General features: G+C 43.2%; 1 protein-coding gene across 2 annotated transcripts in view; it reads right to left on the reverse strand.

The window, feature by feature from the left end:
• The window catches only part of WDR13 (WD repeat domain 13), a 790,180-nt gene that overhangs the window by 306,953 nt on the left and 460,883 nt on the right, over positions 1 to 22,344 (reverse strand). For both annotated transcript variants that reach the window (XM_044080309.1, XM_044080310.1), the window contains exon 4: positions 22,135 to 22,244. In XM_044080309.1, coding sequence (XP_043936244.1) covers positions 22,135 to 22,244 — 110 coding nt within the window. The remainder of the gene's footprint in view (positions 1 to 22,134; positions 22,245 to 22,344) is intronic.

The raw sequence follows: 22,344 nt of genomic DNA on the forward strand, positions 1-22,344 counted from the left end.
TCTGGGGCAATCAGGATTGCCCTCGGTTTTTCCTCCCTTATTTTGAGCAGTACCCTTGAAATGAGTGGTACAGGGGGAAATGCACAGACAGAGAGGTTTACCCACTGGAAGGATAGAGCATCCACCTTCCAGGCCTTGCTGTGAGGCTCCCTGGTGCAGAATTTACTGAGCTGATGATTGGAGTGGGAGGCAAAGAGGTCGACCTTCAGGGTGCCCCATTTCTGGGTTACAAGGGTGAAGGTTCTGTGGTCTAGCTGCCACTCGTGTGGGTCTAGCAGGTTTCTGCTTAAGTTGTCTGCCAGAGAGTTTAGAGAGCCTGGCAGGAATTGTGCCAACAGGTGTAGCTGCATGGTGAGCCTACAGAGAGGATAAGAGTGAGTCCCTCCCTGCTTAGTTTATATACCACATCACTGTGGTGTTGTCTGTTTTAAACAGAAGAGGCCCCGGGGAGAGTAGGGATCTGAAAGCTGTCAAGGCATGCTGAACAGATAACATCTCTTTCTGTTTGATGTGCAGATGTATTTGATTTGGACTCCAATGGCCTTGAATGCACCTGCTGTCCAGGGGAGCACCCCAGGCATAGTCTGATGCTTCTGTGGTGAGGGCCTGGGCGGCATGGGGTTGTGAGAAGGGAAGTCCCTTGTTGTGGTAGCATACTGCTGCCCACCAAAGAAAATCTTTCCTTAGACAAGGTATCATTGGTATAAAAGAGTTTCCAGGTCTTGAGAGTGCTGACACCAAAGGCTTTTTAGGTACTATTGTAGTTTCCTCATATGCAGTCTGGCATATGGAATGAGTAGAATGCAAGAGGCCATGAACCCTAGAGCTTGCAGGATTTTCCTTGCAAATAACTGGGTCCTGGTGGCTAGTTGAGAGAAGTAGGCAGTCAGGTAGGCTCGTTTTTCTGGAGTAAGGAATGCCATCTGGGATGCTGTGTCCAGGCTTGCTCCCAGGAATACCATTTTTTGTGTGGGGTCTAGTTTTGATTTCTTTTCATTGAAAGTATACCCCAGGGAGGTCAGTAGGTCCTTTACAAAGGTCAGGTGCTGTAGCAGCTTTTCCTGACTGCGTGCTTGAATCAGGCAGTCGTCTAAGTATGGGTAAATGTGAATATTTCTTTGTCTACAAAAAGCAATGATGTGAGCCAGACATTTTGTGAAAACTCTGGGAGCAATAGATAAGCCAAAGGTAATTGCAGAGAACTGAAAGTGCATTGATCCTGCCCTGAAATGTAGGTATTTCCTGCATGATTCCATTATTGGGATGTGTAGGTAGGCCTCTTTTAGGTCTAGGGTGGCTAATCAAGAATTCTTGGAAAGAATAGGTAGAAGCTGCTGGAGCATGAGCATTTTGAATTTTGGTATCATCAGAAAGGTGTTTAGAATGGATAGATAGAGGATGGGGCAGCATGTGCCCTCTATTCTGAGTACCAGGAAGGGTCTGGAGTAGAAACCTTGGCCTATCTGTTCTGCAGGAACATGCTCTATTGCCCTTATGGAGAGCAGGGAAAGGACTTGCTTTTTGGCCTCTGCCCACTGGTTTGGGGGAAGATCTGGGAACCCTTTTGGGGTTGGCAGAGTGTGGAAATAAAATTTGTATCCCTGAGGACCCAGCGGTCATTGGTAATGGTGACCCAGTTGCTTGCATGGAAGGAGAGTTTTCCTCCTAGGGGCACGAGCAGGTGGGCAAAGGGAGGGGGAAGTGTAAAGTCATTGTGAGCTCTTACCATAAGGGGGTGGCTTAACACTCCCTATTTTTGAAGAGGAGGAACTCCATTGCATAGATCTCTGCATTCCCTGGGGCTGTTGTCTGGGGGGACTGCTTCCCCTGGGTCTGGGCTGAGCTGGCCTAGAGAGAGAAAGCAAGAAAGGACCAGTGCTTGGAGGGGCAATGCCTACTGAACTTTGGTGGCTGGACCTGTAGGAAGTCTTTAACTGTCTGCATAGATTTCGCTTTTTCTTCCATCTTTTTTAAGACCTCTTCTGCCTTAGTGCCAAATAAGGTGTCTTTGGTCAAGGGAGCGTCCAATAATTTGGATTTGACATGGTCTGGCAAGGTCTGTTCCTTAAGACGAGCATGCCTTCTAAGGACAGAACCAGTGACTGCTGCCCTGCAAGATGCTTCTAGGGCGTCAAAACCACATTGTAAGGTGTGCTTATTTACCTGACTTGCAGAATACATTAATTCTTGTAACTTTATTTTCTGCACAAGCAGGAAAAGAAGATATGTTTTGTTTGAGGAGTTCCATGATATATTGCTTGATATTTCACCATGTGGAACTGACAATTTAATGCTCTAACAACAAGAGTAGCAGAGATGTATACTTTTTTACCCCATCTGTCTAATGCTCTTGAATTCCTATCTGAAGGGGTGAGATTCTTAGCTGAAGCCGCTTTGATTCCTTTAGGTCTTTGAGAGATGTCCTCAGGGTCAGCAGTAGAATTTTTGAAAATAAATTTTAGAGAGTCAGGGACGCTATAATACCAGTCAGGTTTCCTGGGAGCAGGAGGGAGGGTGTCAGGGGTCAGACTGTATTCCATAAAAATATCATCCACATCATCCAGGACAGGAAGAATGGCCAGAGGCCTGTGCTGTGGAAGATCTAAGGATTCCCTAAGTCTCTTTTTTGACTGAGGATAGTCCTGATATTTTAAGGTATGTAGAGTTTCCCCAAAGGAAAAGTCCTCAGGTGGAGAGGCTGAAGGGATGAATTCCCTCTGCATCAGAATCCTCATAGGCTGAGAGGGGTTGCATAGCTTCATATTCAGATCCATCAGAGTCATCGGACTCCTGTTCAGATAAAACTACTGGGGACACGTCGCTTTTTCTTTTGGAAGGGGTAGGTTGGCTTCCCCTAATAAGGATTATAAGGTCTTCTGCCATTTTAAGCATTTGAGACTGAGACAAGGAAGCAGGTGCCTAAGATTGGGTCGTAGGTTTTTTGGGTGTGGTTCGTACCCTGGGCCTTAGAAACTCGGTTGCTTTTGAAAGAACTGAAGACATGAAAGAAGTTGTCGGTCTGTGTCGAGTATCGATAGTGCGACGCACTTCCTTGGAAGCTGGTGCCTGCTCAGCGGCTCTGGACCCATCTAAGGTAGAGACATTCGCAGGTTCCTTAGTCAAAGAGTCTTGTGGCATACCGGACTCCGAAAGGGTCTCGGTAGTGGTCTGCAAATCCACAGAGGCAGGCAGCAGGGGCTGCGAAAACGTGGACTGGAGATCTGACGATCAGCTTAATGGAAGCGTCGGCGGCAGTCTTGGACCTGTGCGGTCTGTCTCTGTCTTTATCCTTATGTTTTTTTTCGGAAGATCGGTAGTCGGATGGCTTACCAAAGCCATATCGGAATTAGAGGACTGAGAGCGAAAGTATCTAGCTACAATAAGGGCTCGATGACGTATAGTTCTGGCGTTGAACAAAGCACAAAAGTGACAGCGGGGAATGTCGTGGTCTGGGCTTAAACAGGTGACGCAGTAAGAATGGAAGTCTCAGTGTGGTATTTGCTTTCCACAGGCGAGACCATTGTTAACGTTTTTTGACATCTGTTAGAGCAAGAAGAAAAGGATTCCTAATGGGGTGCTTAGCTTTAAAAGACCAACTTCAATTCAGAAACTAAAACTCAGGTATCGGCCGACTAGCACTCGGGAGAACTGCTTCGGGCTCCTCAGCAAGAAAGACTGATGTAATGGCATCGGCTGCCTGAATTTATACCACTGATGGCCTGATGTCAGTTCTGGAGCGACAGCAACTGATGCAGAAATACTAAGCCTCTGGTATTCAAGCCAACTGAGGGCTACCCCTGTCAGGTTAACCCAAGTGCGATGATTGCAACAGTGAAACATGAAGAACATCTGATAATGTGATGAAGGCACAGAAAACCTTAAAAAACATCTGAAGTCTGAATGAATACGGATGTGATAAGCATCTTTTACATCTAGTATTGCTAGGAAACTTAAAAAGAGAAAGAAGAGGTAAACAAGTTGTGAAGTGCCATCATTTTGAATCTGGGTACTATCACAGTCTTAGGAAAAAAAAAAAGATCCAGAACTGATCTCCAAGAATTTTCTTTCTTTATTACTAGGAGCATCCTTGAATAAAATCCCTTGCCCACCTGGGAAGGAGGAACTGGTTTACCATTCCTTGGGACATCACATGATGAGGAACCAGTGAAACAAGAGTCTGATATGGAGGATGAGGAATGATCCCCAGGGAAAGGAAGAATTTCTTCCCAGTGCCATCTTTAACCTTGATGAATGATTTTCAGAACCCATTTGTCTGAAACTATTGACTGACACAGAAAATTTGAGATGCAGACTTTCTGGAAGAAAACAGGGACCAGGATTGGAAAGGTTCACAAGGTTTCTTGACTAGTCATTCAGACTTGTTAGATAGTCCTTTGTTTTGGGAGGTTCGAGACTTCTTTTCGAACCTCCTTGTCATTTCTTCTTAAACATCTGTTTACTTGAATTTTGCTGAGTATTTATTTTGTCTTTTGCCAAATGATGAGGAAGTCAAAAAAATCCATTGGAAAATATGGAAAAGGAAGGATGAAGAATCTTAAGAGATTCCGTGGATAAACCTTTCAACACACTTTTTGATCACCTCTACGGTACAGGGTCCAAACATGGAGAATGAGCCATGCAAACTTCTTCAAAACAGTACCACTTGCTATTGCCTTGTAGGAATTATTTTTATTTTTTATTTTTATTTTATTTTACATTTGTTAACCGGGATAATCCGACTGGATACATGTCCATTTACAGCGGGGGCCCGGGGAGAAAAGCTCCAAGCAAGACAATATGAGACATTTACAGAAATAACAAAACATAAGCATTTACAGCAAGGTGAGGTTAGTCATTACATGATATGTAAATAATAGCTTAATTTAGTTAGTTTACTTAATAATTATACATGACAGAAATTTATTATAGTAAGGAGTACTCAGGTAACCAGGATCAAGGAATAGTATATTCAGAGAGATAGCTAGCCAGGGTTAAAACAATGGCAGGTAATATCAGACCCCAGGTAGCCTTTTATCAACAGAATCATACACAAGACAGAATAAACAATTAGTCTTGACCTGTGCAATAGGACAGACTAAGTTGAAGAAGATTTTTCCTCACAAAAAGAAACTACAGATAAAACGTTCCTCATAATTTCACAATTTGTCAGAACAAACTTTAATATGAGAGCCTGACTATTCAAAATTCTGAAAATCAAAGTTGCAGAAGTATACACCTTTTTCCAGTATCTATAAATATTTTTTCTATCATTATTAGAAAATGTAGAATTGGAATTAAGTGCTTAGCAGCAGTGGAATCAAGTAAAGCTATAGCTGCAGGCCAGGTTTGGGGAAAACTGTACAAATTTAAAAGACTGAGGAACTTTATACATTGACTTTTTCGGGGAAACTGGCTATCAGGAAAATTGCTGGCAGTAACGCACATTCTTTAAAGCAGACAGAACAGGATGAATGGCTGTAGGTTCTGGAAAATCCTTCTGTAACAACTCAGTATTTTGTGAAGGATTCAGAAACCTCAATGGCACATTCTAGCAATAGTCTTGGAGAAAGGGAACCAAAAACTGAGCACTCCTTAGTGTGAATCAGAAATCTGAGGAAAAAAACACTGTATCCATCCCTGCATCTTCTTGTCCAGATATTCACAATCTTGAATCTCATCAAGAAAAGAGGAATCCCTCTTTCTTCTACCAGAAATTACATTACATGCAGGATTGATAGGCTGAATTAAATAAACCCTGAGCCAGATCTGATAAACTACTCCTATCCAAGGAAATCTGAGGAGGAGCAGATGCATGCTTGGTTTGCAGTTTCTTTTTGACAGGAAAAGATGGGACCAACCATGTTACTAATGGCAGCAGGCATGCCCAATATGTAACACATGTAATCAGTGTACCCAATTTCTGGTCATCTGCATGCAAACTGTAGATCTCCTCAAAAAAAGATAGGTCTGAAAGAGACACCCTAAACAAGCAAGGTCCTAGGACAGAGCCCTGTGGGATACCCTAAATGTAACTAAGAATTTCATCTGTCCAGTTGCTGTAAATTTATCTATAAGCCATGCAGCTATCCATCATATCAAATCAATACTTACTTGTTCTAATTTATTGATCAGTGTTTTGTGGATGAGCCTGACAAATGCTGAAGTTAAATCTATATAAATTAGATCACAGCACAGTTTTTCATTCATAGCTGCTATTATATTGTTAAAGAACATCATGTTATAGGTGGTAATAGATCTATTTTCAACATATGCATGCTGATATATGGTTTCAAGTCCCAACCTTTCCAATTCTGACAATAACTTATCCAGTAATACCTTCTCCATTATTTTTCCACAACATGACAGCAAACTATATGACTCTGGGTTTGTCCTAGTCCCCTTTCCCTTAAAGACAGGTTTAATTAGCATGTCACCAATCTTCAGGAATCTCCCCATATTTATATGTCCTAGTAAATAACAGATGTAATGGTACTATAAGTTCTTGATGAAGTGTTCTCATGTTGTTATTGCTAATTCCATCTCCTCCCAGTGCTTTGTTTGGATCCAGTTTGCATAGTCCTTTTTTCAATATAATCTATTTTGATTCCGGTACCTGTGGTTATTTGGATATCACTAGAACAACTTATCACCCCCTTTGTGAAGCCAAACTGTTTTACATAAGATTTTTAAATATATCTATAACCAGTTATGTCTGAGAATAAATTTTAGAATCTACACAGCTTATTAATTTGTATGTCTTCACTCCTTCCACATCTTATGTATCTGTATCTACAAAATGGTTTCCTATGATGCTTAATATCTTTATATAAATTTTCTTCAAATTTTTCTTGATCTTGTCTTACATGATACTTGGTTTGCTCTGCTTGCTTATTTCAGTTTTCAAAAGTTGCAGTTCGACCTCTTTTCCATTTCTTCTTATACATTTTGTCTCTCACTTTAATCCGGTATTTTGTCCTTATGGAAATGCATCCGCCTGACGTTGGACACAGCAGTCCCTCTCCAAGGACTGACAAGAGTGTCTCTCTCCCTTGTCCACTAAACAGACTTAAACAGCTTCAGAGGATGTGACTAATCCATGGTCAATAACTGCTGTAGGTGCTACACCAGAGGGATCTGGGGTAAAGGATGGGTGGTCTGAGTTACAACAAATGGCCACAGCAGAGTCACCCACATGTGGCTGAGGCAAACTGCTAGCCTGCTGTACTAGCAACATCTGTTTGATTATTTTTTCTTTTTTTGGTTGGAAGATGGGCCGACCATGGGACCAATAGTTTGTTCCATGGTAAAGCAGAAACTAGTGTCTCCTTCCTGGGGAAGACATGCAGCAATTGCCAGTAAACATTAACTGTCCACAAAAGTTACTTTGACAGAACCCCCCCCCTCCCCCCCAGTAAACACCAATTTAAAACACTATGCCAGCCACACAAAATTAAAATAAATACAACTACTCCACAGAAAAAAATATTTTCAGTTACTTTACACCACTTTTAAACGGACAGAAAAAAATCAGTGCTCCATTAAAAGTATGTTACAGTCTCGTAACAGTCCACTAAAGCACAACACCCCTAGCTTAAATACAACTTTCCTGAAGAGAAAAGTAATAAAACATCAACAAAATTAAGAAACTAAGTTGTCCCCCCAAAGAGAACTCTGTTGCCAGCAAAGGTAAGCACAAGCCAACTGTTGTTCTTGAAAGCTTCAGAGGAGTGTACTCTTTGGTGGAAGTAAAGTTCTGAAGGGCTTCACGCTCAAAGCCGTCTTTAGTCAGCTCAGCTCAAGGTCGCCTAACTGTTTCGACCCATGGAAGGTGCCTGAACCCTTGGTAGGATATAACCCATATAGCTAAGTCTACAGTAGTAGTGATCAATGTTGAGGAACATCTGATAATGTGAAGAAGAAACAGAAAAATGTAAACATTTCCTGAAGAGAGGGTGGACAGGAATGTGAAGGCAGGCATCCTTCAGATCTAGAGACACCAGGAAGGTCTGGGGAAGCAACAGAGGAAACAGAATGGATAGACATCTTGAATGAAGGAACTTTTAGAAATATGTGGAGAACAGAGATACAGAATGGGCCTCTACAAACCCTTCTTCCTAGGAAACAGGAACATTTTGGAATAAAACCCCCTTGCCCCAATGAAATGGCATATCAGGTTGAATGGTCCCTTGCACCAAAATATCTTGAAAAATCGAAGAAAAGAGTGAGCTGGCAATGTTGCCTATGCACAAAGGAAGATTTAGAGGTGTAATTCCTCTGAAATTTACAAATGGTCGAAAGGGAAATCTGTTTAAGATTCTGCATGACCTCTCCTTTATCCTGCAAAGTTCTGAAGAGCTCGGCAGCAGCAGCAGAGCCAAAGAGATTCTGATTGCCTAAGGGAGATTCCACTAACTTAACCTTAATGTTTTCAGAGAAGGGATTGCAACTTCAATCAGGAACACCTCTTCATAACAGACCCTAATGCAGCCACCCTAGAATAGGCATTAGCAGCACGATAACTGAATTTGACGGAGTGACAAGCTATCTGAAAAGAACTCAAAAGGGAAATAGGAGAAGACAGCATCGGAATCAGGCATATCAGACAGAATACTCCCATATTTAGAAAGAAGAGCCAGCACTTACCTTTAATATGGGTCTGGTAGTTTATGGCACTGAAGGCTAATGTGGCAGATATAAACTGCCTCCCCATACATATCCACAGCTCTAGTGTCCTTGTCAGAGGGTAAAAAACTTTGAAAGAGGTCTGTAACTTAGAAGGCTTATAAATAGCTAGAGAAATCACTGCAGGGTTAGAAGGGCTTTTTGAGCCTCAGGTACTTTACAAAATCTATCAGATTTCTCTAGAGCAGAAGACGGGGAGGCAAGAGCATGAAGAGCAGAGACAATGGTATCCAACACTGGAAAGACTGCAGAAGGCTGGGGCAAGTCAATCTGGAAGATGTCATAGTGCCTCTTCTGCATATCAGAAATTTGGCAACAATCTCACTTAAAATGTTTAATCATGCAAACAGCGACCCCAAAAGACAAGTCCTCAAATGAAGAATCAGGGGAAAGGGAATCCTCTTCAGCCCCAAGGGGAAGAGGGGAATGGATCTGAGATAAGTAGGCTAAAGACACTTCCCCATAACCCAACTCCACATCCTCTTCAGATGAATCAAAACCTTGGGGGTATTTAGAAGGGTAGAAGACCAGGAATGAGGGGAAGAAAAGTACAGTTTTGTACCTACCATAAATGTAGATGTTCGAGTGTTCACACTGCTGCAGTCATCACACTTGGGTTATCCTGCCGTCAGGCGGTCCCGCTGTCGGCCAGAGTTTCAAAGTCTTGGTCCGGCGTCAGTTGCTGTCGCTTCTTCCCTGACGTCAGTGCGCCAGGGGTATATAAGAGGCATCCGACACCATTTTCTTCAGTTTTTCTTGCCTCAGATGTCAGGTGCCCCCAAGTAGGTGGGCAATACATATTGCCAATAAAACATGTAAAGGAAATACAAGGAATACTTTCAGTTACAAGCAAATACACCACAAAGGTTGTATCAGATAGAAAGGTATAGAAGAGTTCAGCTAGTTCAGAGGGGATGGAGGAAGGGTAACCTGGACTGCAGCAGTGTGAACACTCAAACATCTACATTTATGGTAGGTACAAAACTGTACTATGTTCATCGTGTTACACTGCTGCAGTCATCACACTTGGGTTGAATCCCAAAGCTAAGGATGGGCGGTGGAGTTAAACAGGGTTTGGAGAAGCTAGTAGGCCCTGCAGAACTGCAGTGGCAAAGCCAGCTCTGGTTTTAGAGTATAGAGGTAAGTGACGGTGTTTGGTGAAGGTGTGCACTGAACTCAAGTTGCAGCCTCCAAAATATCCTTGGTTGGTACCCCCCTGAGAAAGGCTGTTGATGTAGCTGTAGCCCTGGTGGAATGGGACCTAATGCTAGCAGGTACCGGTTTCCCATGATGTGTGTAGCAGAAACAGATACAATGTCCTATCCATTTTGAAATGGTCTGTTTTGAGATAGCTTTTCCTTGTGATCCTGCAGCATAGGATACAAAGAGCTGGTCAGATTTTCTGAAAGCCTTAGTTTTATCCAAGTAGTAGCGTAGTTGCCTGTGAATGTCCAAAGAGTGCAGGAGCCTTTCTCTTTTGTTCTGGGGGTTTGGGAAAAAGGTGGGCAAATGAATGGTTTGGTTTAGGGCCACACTGGATACCACTTTTGGCATAAGGGAAGGGTTAGTTCGTAGAGCGACTCTGTCTTGATGAAAAATGAGGAAAGGCTCCACTGCCATTAGGGCCTGTAGCTCTGAGACTCTTCAAGCTGAAGTTATTGCTAGCAGTAGGGCAGTTTTCCATGATAGAAACTGTAAAAGCTGGTTCAAAGGGCAGCAGTGTAAGCTTTTCCAGAACAAAGTTGAGATACCAAGTTGGTGTTGGTGCTCTCCTGGGCGATCTTATGTTCTTAGCCCCTCTGAGGAACTGTCTTAGCAGTGGATGTGAAAATAAAGGAGGATCCATGTTGTAGTCAGCTGAAATCGCCGAGGCATGGATCTTAATAGATGAAAAAGAAAGTCCTTTGTGCAACATCTCAGTTAAATATTGTAGAATCTGAGGAATGTTTGGAACAAGGGGATTTTGGCCTTTAGTCTGGTTCCAGGCGCAAAATCTTTTCCATTTGTCTGAATAGGCTTTCCTGGTGCTGGGCCTCCTGGCCTCCAGAATGACATCCATAACAGCTTTAGAGAGAAGTGTTGGCTGGTTGTTTAGGCAATTTGCCATGCAGCCAGATTTAAAGTCTTGAGCTGGCTGTGTAGAATCCGATTGTTTTGCTGAGTGAGCAGGTGAGGAAATTGAGGCAAAATCCATGGTGGGCCGTGGGCCATGTTCCTTAGTATTGGATACCAGTGCTGGCGTGGCCAGTCTGGAACAATGAGTATCACTTGTGGCCTCTCTAATCTGGCTTTCAGCAGCACCTTTGCTAGAAGAGGCAGTGGAGGAAAGGCATACACTGTTAATGTTTTCCAACTGAATGAGAGTGCGTCCACTTTCCAAGCTAGTGGGTGGAATGTCCTTGTGCAAAATTTTCGAAGTTGGTAGTTTTGGGGGTTGGCAAACAGATCTATGTCTGGGCGTCCCCATTTTTGAGTTATCATTGCAAATGCCTGTGGATGTAGTTTCCACTCGTGGGGATCCATGATGTTTCTGCTTAGGTAGTCTGCCAATGTGTTTTTCTTTCCTGGCAGGAATTGTGCTTGTAGTTGAACTTGGTAGGTCAGTGCTGTGTTCCACTAGGTCATTGCTTGCCTGCATAGGGGGTAGGAGTGTGTGCCCCCCTGCCTGCCTGCATAGGGGGTAGGAGTGTGTGCCCCCCTACTTGTTTATGTACCACATTACTGTGGTATTGTCGGCCTTTATTAGGAGTTGTCCTGGATGCAAAAGGTCCTTGAAAGCTGTTAGGGCATTCTGTACAGCTAGCATTTCTTTTTGATTGATATGCAGATGCCTTTGATCTGTAGACCGTTTGCCCTGAATGCAGTGCCCTGCCATGTGTGCTCCCCCAGGCATAGTCCGATGCATCTGTTGTCATAGTTTGCCTGGCTGTGGGTAAGGTGAAAGGCTGACACTTGTTGAGGTGACATGCCTGTGCCCACCATAGAAACTCCTGTTGAAGGCAGGGAATGAGTGGTATTATTGTTTCCAAGCTGTGGCTGTGCTGAGTCCATATGCTTTTCAGGTACCATTGTAATTTCCTCATATGCAGTTTTGCAAATGGTATTAGTAGTATGTAAGATGCCATGAATCCCAAGGCCTGCAGAATTTTTCTTGCAGGGAGTTGGGTCTTTGTTGCCATCATTTTGAAGTATTGAGTCAGCTGTTCTTGCTTGTCTGGCGTGAGATAAGCCATCTGGGCTGTTGTATTTAAGCTGGCACCCAGGAATATTATGTTTTGTGAGGGCACTAGTTTTGATTTCTTTTCGTTTACTGTGTCCCCTCGGCAACTTAAAAGGTGTTTGACAAACGCCAGATGCTTTAAAAGAATGTCCTTGCTTTCTGCTTGAATAAGGCAGTCGTCCAGGTATGGATATATTTGAATTCCTCTTTGTCTGCAGTATGCAATTACTGGTGCCAGGCATTTTGTGAAGACGCTGGGCGCAGTAGATAAGGCAAAGGGCAGTGCAGAGAATTGATAATGGGTTGAACCTGCAATAAAACGGAGGTATCTTCTGCAATTTTGTCTGACAGGGACATGCAGGTATGCCTCCTTGAGATCCAACGTTACTAGCCAAGCCTTCTTACCCAACATGGGAAGAAGCTGCTGTAGTGTTAGCATCTTGAATTTGGGTACTTGCAGATAAGTGTTTAGAATTGAAAGGTCCAGAATGGGTCTCCAAGCTTTGTCCTTTCTGGGGACTAGAAAGAGTCATGAGTAAAATCCTTGTCCTTGCTCCTGTGTAGGTACCTGTTGAATGGCTCTCATGTCCATGAGAGCTGTAATTTGTTTTTGAGCCTCTGCCCATTGATTTGGTGGCAGGTTTGGCATTCCTTTTATCCTTATCAAAGTGTGAAAGTGGAATCTGTATCCTTGTGAGACAATATTTAGGACCCATTTGTCTTTTGTGATGATGTGCCAGTTGTCTGCAAAAAGTGCTAATTTTCCTCCCAAGGGAGCTGCCAAGAGAGATTTGCTTGGCAGTCTGAGGGTTAAGTCATTGTGTTTGTCTTCTGCTAGCTGGGGGCCTGTCTTCTCCTCCTTTCTGGGTTGTGGCACCCCATTGGCGAGGCTTGTAAGGTCCTTGTGACTGACCTCTGCCCCTTGGGTGTCTGTATTTGCCCCTCTGTGGTCTGTCAGAAGCTGGAAAGGACCAGTTTTTTGTTGGCCAATTTCTGCTGAAACGAGGGGGGTTGAACCTGCAAAAAATCCTTGAATGTCTGCATAGATTTTGCCTTATCCTCCATTTTCTTTAAAACCTCTTCTGCTTTTACACCAAATAAAACATCCTGCTGTAAAGGTGCATCCAATAACTTTGCTTTAACATGATCAGGTAGAGTTTGTTCTTTTAACCAAGCATGTCTACGTATGACAGACCCAGTCACTGCTGCTCTACAGGAAGCTTCCAATGAATCAAATCCACATTGTAAAGTATGTTTTCCCACTTGTTCAGCTGCATGCAACAAATCTTGCATTTCCTTGAAATCAGGTTGCTCTGAATGTGTGATCATTTTTTGTTTTAATTGAGACATCAGGAATTGCTGATATTTCAGCATGTGAAACTGGCAATTTAAGGCCCTCATAGCTAGAGTAGCTGAGGTATATACTTTCTTTCCCCATCTGTCTAGTGCTCTGGAATCCCTTTCAGAGGGTACAGGATTTTTAGCAATAGAGGCCTTAACCCCTTTGGGGCCCTGGGAAATGGTTTCTGGATCAGCAACAGGGCTTTTATATAGGAATTTGTGTGAGTCAGGGACTCTGTAGTATCTGTCTGGTTTGGCTGGAGCAGGAGATAGAGAGTCTGGGTTAAGGCTAGATTCTAAGTAAACATCATCCACAATGTCTAACACAGGAGGGATAGCAAGTGGTCTGTGCTGGGGTAGTAAAAGGAACTCTCATAGCCTTTTCTTAGAATCAGAGTAATCCTGGCCTTCCCAGTGGAAATGTTCCCTCATGGTATGTAAAGTTTCCCCAAAGGAGTAGTCTTCTGGGGAAGATGCTGAAGGAATAGACTCTTCAGAATCAGAGTCTTCATAAGGGGGAAAAGAGTATTCCTGTTCCTCAGAAGAATCTGAGGAAATAGAAACCTGGTCAGAGGAAGCATAATCCTCCTCTTGTCTTGGCCTTTTATCAGGAGGGGGATGGGAACCCCTGATTAGGGTAATTAATTCTTCAGCCATCTTAAGCATCTGTTTCTTAGGCATGGGGCCTTGTACTGGAGACTGCTGTATAGTCTTTTTTGTTTTTAAAGGAGTTTTCAGCTTAGCATAAGATTTGATTTTGAGTGTAGTCGGTCTGAAGACACCTTCTGCAATTGAAGGCGTTTCAAGAATCTCCTTCTGCTCTGGAGTCAGAAGGGGTTAAAGATGAAGGCTGCGGCGGCCTAGTAATCTCCGCTTGGGAATCAGAAGTCATCTGAGGTTCTAAATCAGCGGTCGTCAGGGGCTGCGTAGGCGCCTGACGGAAAACCGGAGAACCGGCGACTGGCCCAGCAGAGGCCTCGGAGTCCGGTTTGGGTCTCGGCTGCCTGTCCTTATCCTTGCGTTTTTTATGCATGCCGGTCGTCGGTTGCTCCAACGGCATGGTATAATTAAATTTCCTACCAAAGTAATGTCGGGCGAAATCAAACTGACGTTTAATAGTTCATTTATTAAACCTAGCACAAAACCAACAACCTGTGACGTCGTGGTCTGAGCCTAGGCAAGGAATACAATAAGAATAAAAGTCCTTATAAGGTATTTGCTTCCCACAAGAAATACAATTGTTAACTTTTTCTGACATCGGACTGAGGCAAGAAAAGGTTCCCCAATGGGGTACTTAGCTTTACTGAAGACTTCGGTCTGAAATTCGATTTGAAAATCTCAGGAGTCGGCCGACCGGCACTTGCGAACTGCTTCTGCTTTGGGCACCGCGCGGCAAGAAAGACTGGAGAAAATGGCGTCGGATGCCTCTTATATAACCCTGGTGCACTGATGTCAGGGAAGAAGCGACAGCAACCGAGGCCGGACCAAGACTTTGGAACTCTGGCCAACTGCGGGACCGCCTGACGGCAGGATAACCCAAGTGTGATGACTGCAGCAGTGTAACACGATGAACATCAGACAGCCTATAAGGAGGCTTCAAAACTATAAGGGCTTTAAAAAGATGGTGAGTGAAGTCCTACCCACTCTTTGTATTGCTCCTTAGCCACATAAACCACATCCATTTTCTTGTTTCTTTCTTAAAGGAATGCTAGCCCTGAAACTGAGGGGGTCGAGACACCTGACTGACCTTAATAAGGGAACCAGGAACCTCTTCCCTAGCAAGAATCTGGGGAATCCCCCTAGACCCCTCCAAAATAATCAATCATGGCTCCCCCCTCCTTGTCTGCAGCAGATGTAGGCACAGCCTTATCAGACATACAAGTAAGCACAGCCCCATAACGGTCTCCCAAAGGGATCACGAGAGGAAGCTGATGCCAGCACTGGACAATCCTCAGGGTCTTTATCAAACCCAATGGAGACATCCAGAACAGGCTAGACAGCAGCAGCCTCAAAGCATGGCTTGACAAGCAACCTTCAGTCCAAATTCAAACTAGCATTTGGACTGGCAGCAAAGTTGTTCAGAAGATTAGGTGCTTGTACATCACTCATGTACCTTATGTTTTGGATGTGTGGCATATGTACGACGTGTGGCACCTGGAAAGTGCCAAGGCTTTGGTATGCTGTCTGAACGTTCGACTATCCTTGGTAGGATCCCTCTTTAGTAAGGAATACTGCAACAGTGATAAGGATATCCACTGTGACTGTACAAACATTACTAATAATATACTGAATTAATTCTTTCAGAAGTACATCCGGTAATTAGATACGTTGCATTAACTGATGTAGTACTTCATTTGCTTGCAACCTTTTTATACAACAGCTTGGCACAGAAGATACCCTAGTCAGAACATTAAATGGAGAACAAAGTGTTGAGAGGCAGAACACTAACTGCTCTACCTCTCTGCATATCAGAACTAAATTCTATGCCAGCATTCTTTTTCCGCACTGGTACCTTTACATGTTCTAGTGGGAATTACCTGGCAAAATTCAACTTCTTATCCATCTTTCACAACCTTAAATTGGGTATGCATGTTCTACATTTGAGTATTCAAAGTTTAACAGTAAAATATGCCATTTCTACAAAGTGCATTTTCAGACAAAAAAATCTAGCCTGCTTCAAAAGGTTTTACAGCATGTAATTGTGCTTCACATGGTCTATAATCCTGAGAGTTCCTCTTGTTTTAAGTGGGTGAGAAATACTTGTCTAGAGTTAAAAAGAGGCAAACCAAACAAAGCAGTACTGGGTAAAAAGCCTCTGCAGAATGAAGAAAATGCAATATCCAAACAGAAGAGGCTCACCCCGACCACGTAATAAAATAAACCAATTTAATACTGCAGTAAAAGTAAGCGCTTTCACGTTTCAACGTTTCTTCAGACTTTAACTGCCATTTTCACTCTCATATTTAAATAACATTTCAAAAACACATCAACCAATCAAAATAGTTACATCATTAACTTGCTTAAAACATAATATTAAAGATACATCACCAATACAAACACATACAAATGTAAACATAACAATTTATACCTATTCTAATGTGCTATTCAGATAAAATCATAAGAATATGGAGCATATATAAATCTCAGCCTGCAACTACATATTATTGACTAATAAATCTATATGGAGACGTTCTATTTAAAAAAATGTTTCATTTCAATGTGCATATGAGCGAGCTAATAGGAACGGTTTAAGAGTGACCTTTTCATTCAAACCATGCCCTTTGTAACTCTGTAGCCTTATTATCCATCTATTCTCCCTCTCTTCAGTGTAATTCTTGATATTACCTAACCTACTGGTTTTCTTTATTGATTCAAGTACACTAAATTTAAACTTATGGGAAGTGCCCATTTGTAATACATGTCTGGCCAATGCATTGGTTTCATTTTCTTTATTTATTGCATAAATATGTTCCCTGACACGTTAAAAGTTAGAGTTAAAGAGAGGCTGAAACCTTAACAGTATTTATTGAAAGCAATATGGTATGATCAACACATCTTGTACTCTCCCAGTCAACAAAAATCAGCTAAATTTATTTATTTATTGACATTTGTTAAAGTAGTAATCATTCGCTAAAGTAATAATCCAGCACTTTTGCAAGACTATGTCCACTTACTGAAACAGCTCATCTCAAAGCAGCATAAGGGTTGGGAGGGTGGCCTAATGGTTAAGGTATTTGCCTTACAAACACAAGGTGCAGGGTTTGAGTTTCACAAGGGATAATTGACTAAGCTTAAAACTGCTCGAAAGGGCAGTTAGCTTAGTACTAACCTATGAACCAAGGCAACAGTGGTTATCCTATCTTTTACCCTGCTATAAAACACGCTAAACCCTGCTATAAAACACGCTAAACACGCGTTTTCCAGCTTGTACCAACTCTGCACAGATCCTCGTGGTGGCCTGCAGAATGATCCAAGCAGCAGAGAGCTAAAAGAGTGACTTTCTACCAGATATAAGTATTTTTTGTGGCTTTCCCACTGTTATTAAGCTAGCGACTGCATTTCGCCTGTTTTACTGCTACTTTAAGTGATTTCTGCATTTTACACTGTTTATTGCACTTTAAGTTACTAATTGTTGCAAATTGTTTCTGTAGGCTACACACTAAAGTGCGCTAGCCGATTAACATCATTTATAGCATTTTCTGTCTGTTATTTTCCATATCTCTGTAATAAAAGAAAAATCTCTTGTTTTCCACTTTACTGAACTAGAGTAGTCCAGTTTCAGAGTTGCTGATCCCTGGGCTTTGTTTTTTAGTTCCTGTTACTGATCCACTGCCTTATTAGGAAGGAGGGAAGTTTCTTTGCTTACCAGTGGGAGTGGGAAGCACTGAGCCTTTTGTCCGATTTGGTGAAGTTTCAGCCAGAAACTAGTAGTCCATTGGTCGTTTTGGGCCAATTCCTAGCTCCCTTCAGCCCCTGCTATAAAACCGCTAAACTGTACTGCTGATCTAACCAGCATATCCTATAACTGAAAAGTTCATCTCTACTTGATTCCCAAGTAGACTATTCTCTATCTGTAAAGCCTAGCACTTACTCCTACAGTACTTGCACCTTGATAAAGCACTCTTATTATAGATAGTACCCCACCAGCCTAAAACCCACTTCCCGAGTCCTTTGAAAGTTCTTTATCTACTACTTCTAGTATGTCGAGGGATCAGTTGCTAGTGTCCTCTCCAGCTCAACTGGTGAACCTGAGAATATTGAGGCAATGTTACAATTGCCTCATGTACACAGACAATCCTCTCCTTCTCCCACAAAACACAAATACATGCGAGAGATGCAACTATACGGCCAAACTGGAGGCTGAGCTCTCTCAACATAGGACTGGAAAGACCGGACAGGAGGAGAAGGTAACCACACACAATACATACCCAGTCACACATGGTACCATCACAACTTCAAATCATACACATACTCACACAAAGACATACTCGGAGGCTCTGGTCAAAACTTTACCAAAACAGCAGAGGCCACCAAAGCAGACACCCAAACAACTACCACCTCACGACCCAACACATGCAACACATAGACCACACAGTCAGAGTGTCAAACAGTCACAGCCCTTAAGGCCTAACAAAATGCCAGACACACTTGTCATTGGTGATTCCATAGTCAGACACACAGCTCACCAGACTGAGTAAGGAGAAGGTCACAGTAAGCTGCCTGTCGGGCTAGAATCCGCCACATAACGCAAGCACTCAGGTCTCTCAGCAGCAGGTACAAGTCGACTCAGTCATTGTCCACGCTGGTGTCAACGACCTGAGGCTACTCCTTGGACTACATGAAAGGGACATCGAGGCTCTCTGATTATGTAGCCCAGGCAGGTATGACCCTGACCTTGAGCAGTATCCTACCTTCACCTAGAATGATGCCACAATACAGTGATAAGATGATCAGCTTTAATAATTGGCTTAAATTCTGGTGTCATTCAAAGGGATCCAGTGTCTGTCTGCCTGGGATGACATGCTGGACAAGCCAGCTGCTTGAGGGGCGGCTTGCACCTGTCACCCTGGGCTTCGGATATTGGCAAAGGCTCTTGCCACCCCATAGTACCTTTTTAGGCAAGGCTCAAATTCTAAACCTACCACCCTAGAACACCAAAAGGAAAAACTAAGGGTAATGCTGCTCAATGCCAGAAGTCTCAATCTCAAGATGCACGCACTCGAGGCCCTTCTCAATATGGAGAACATCGATGTCTGTGCTGTGACAGAAACCTGGTTCAAGGCTCCTGAGAGCACCCCAGCACTAACAGGTTTCACCTCATATCATGCGTTCGGCCCCAAAATCCGGACAACACCAAGAAAGGAGGGTGTCCATATTCATAAAGGACACCCACACCTCAAGGTTGGTGGCAACGCACGATGCATCGGAGACCATCCAGGTGCAATTAACCATAGGCAAGACTGCTCTGCAATTTGTAGCATGTTACAGGCCACCCTCTCAAACTCAGGAACCTCACATGGCCTTCCTGAAAACATTGGAGGGGATAAATGTATCTCCAAACACCATCATACTAGGTGACTTCAACTACCCTAATATAGACTGGGAACACTACTCAAGCCGAACACTCTAACCCAAAGATTCCTGGAGTTCATAAACTCAAATGCCATGGAACAACTAGTCATCATCCCCACAAGAGGTGAAAACATACTTGATCTCATCATCACGAACATGGGATCAAAATGTTCAACACCGAGTATACCCCTCACTGGTGAGATTAGATCATAAACTAATCTCGCTGGAGGTCCTCATCCACCCCACCTGAAACAAAAAAGACCACAGTGAAAAACTTCTCAAAAGCCGATTTCACACTTCTAAAACTAGTGTGGTCTCCTTTAAGGGCCCTGAGCCAGTGGGAAACATTACTCAAACCGCTGACACACTTACAAATGCCTTCTACCAGCACCTACAGAACTGCATGGATCAGGCAATCCCAAACAAAACTAAGACTCTCTGTACCAAAGGCAAGCGTCCAGTCTGGTGGACCCCAGCCATAAACAAGCTCTACAACAAAGGAGGAAGCTACTACAAGATAGAGCAAAATCCTTGAAAGGTAAGACGCCTTTGATCATTATAAGTAAAAACTAAGAGCTCTCATAAAATCATCCAAGGCAAATTTTGAGAGAAAAATCGCCAAGGACTCTAAAGACAATCATAAGGCCTTCTTTAGCTAGGTTAGAAACCTAGGAGGAAACTCCCAGATATGCTCAGAATTAGTTCAAAATGATGTGAAAATTACTGAACCTACACACATTGCTAACATACTGGCTGACAGGTTCAGTGCAAACTTCTCCCCCTTCTCCCCCCCAAAAGGAGAGATATCTATTCCAGAGGATTGTAGCCCCCCAAACATCTCCAACGCCCAGGTGAGAACTGCCCTCACTAAGGCAAAAAACACAGCATCCATGGGACGGATGGTGTCCCGGCTGTGTGCTTCATGAACTCAACGAGGAATTAAACCCACAGTTAGGACAGTTGTTTAATCTTAGCCTCACCTCAGGATCATTACCCAAGGAGTGGCGCCGCGAATGTGGTCCCACTTCATAAGGCGGTGCCTCCACAGACCCTGGAAATTACGCCCCATTAGCTTGACAAGCCTTATCTGCAAAGCCATGGAGAGGATCATAATGGAACTCATAAATAAAGACATAGGAACTTGCAGACTTTGGATCCAACCCAGTTTGGCTTTGTCAAAGGCAGATCCTGCCTCTTAAACTTGGTTGATTTTTTGAGACAGTCACCAAGGCCATTGATGAGGAAAGGCAGTCCATACAGCCTACCTCGACCTGGCAAAGGCCTTCGACACAATACCCCACTCAGGTATCATCGAAAAACTCATCAGCTTGAATGTAAACCCATACATCACAAGATGGGTTGCAAACTGGCTAAGTGACAGAACCCACAGGGTCAGAGTTGCTGGAGCCATGTCAGACTCAAAGCCTGTCACAAGTGGTGTCCCACAGGCTCAGTCCTGGGTCCACTCTTGTTCGGCATCTACTTTTCTGAAGTACAAGCAAACACAGGAGGGTTATGGCTGACAAAGTTTGCAGATGACTGCAAACTGGGCCATAGTCGAAAACACATCTGACACAGATATCCTCCAGAAGGGCCTCACAGAAATGGATAACTGGTGCCAGAGCCATGGCCTGAAGTTAAGCCAAAAATGCATAGCCATACCCTTGGGAAAAACAAGGTTACCCTAGCTACCATATAGATGGCAATCCACTGAGCACAGAAAAAGTCATCAGGGATCTGGGGACCCAAGTTGACAGTAGCCTTCGTTTGACACTCATGTTGCTAAAGTAGTTAGGAAAACCTTCTATATCGCCCACCTGATCATGAAGGGATTCACATCTAGATCAAGGAGGTCATCGTCCCCTGTACTCATCACTCATTAGACCTATGATTGAGTACAATGCCCGTTGAATGTATCTGACCAGACACCTGATGCAGCTTGAAAGGCCCCAAAGTTCCTCACCAAAAGGATAAAGGGTCTCAAAAATATGTCTTATGCTGCCGACTGAAAGAACTCCAGCTCTATTCAGTCTCATACCGCTTGCTCAGAGGTGACCTGTGCCTGACATATAAGGCCATGTCAAACCCAGATTTGATGAATATGCTTCACCTCAAAAAATCTTAAACCTTGACACGGTTATAAATAGAGCGTGCTGGAGGGACAGATTCATCACCCAGAGACTCCCTATGCTGTGGAACAAAATCCCGGTACATGTGAGGCAGAGCACCTCGCTGGCCTTGTTCAAGAGGAATCTTGACCAATGGATGGGAGATCGCAGATATACCCCAGGGATTACTTCAGTGTCACTGCTTGACAGAGGCACAGAAAAATGATAGGCATAGTTTTTATTCAAACTAAAGGGGTGGCGAAAGCCACATAACTATGGGCTAGGCTTATAAATGCCCTTGGGCAGATAGCCTAGTATGAACCTATGAACCTATGATGTCTGATGTGCATCGCTCTTCTGCACTTGTCTTGTAGTTTATAAAGCTTAAAGCTTATGTTATCTGTTTTCCTATCCTCAAATTAATTTCACCTCTAACAGTTAATGGAGAATTCCACTTCAAACGAAAAGTGTCCATCTCCTAAACCTACAAACATTTACTTCACAGGTGCAGTAATCAAAACCTACATAACATACTATACCTCAATGTAGCTGCCACAATATTTCAAGTAGTAACCACCCTCCTCTACGCTAAAGAATTAAACTTGCAGAGACAGCAAGAAACAATGCAACAGGAAGTTAAATGCTTAGGAGTGAAAACTCTTATTTCTTCCCAGTGCGGTGAATCAATCAATTACTGGCTATAACTCTTACCTTTCTTCATAAACTGCTCGATTCATCTGTGCTTGTAGCTGGTAAGACCCTCGACTTACTGAACGTCTGTGTCCACGTGCTCCTTGTGCCCTAGGGTCTTCTTCAAAATCCTTAAATGAAGAAAGGAAATTAAACAAAATATAAACATTACACAATCTAATGCAGAAGCATACATAGCATCATTCTAGTTTATAAAGATCCAGAATTTGG

This window comes from Protopterus annectens, chromosome 8.part0 (genome assembly GCF_019279795.1).
Source record: "Protopterus annectens isolate FY-2018-M chromosome 8.part0, PAN1.0, whole genome shotgun sequence".
NCBI lineage: Eukaryota > Metazoa > Chordata > Ceratodontiformes > Protopteridae > Protopterus > Protopterus annectens.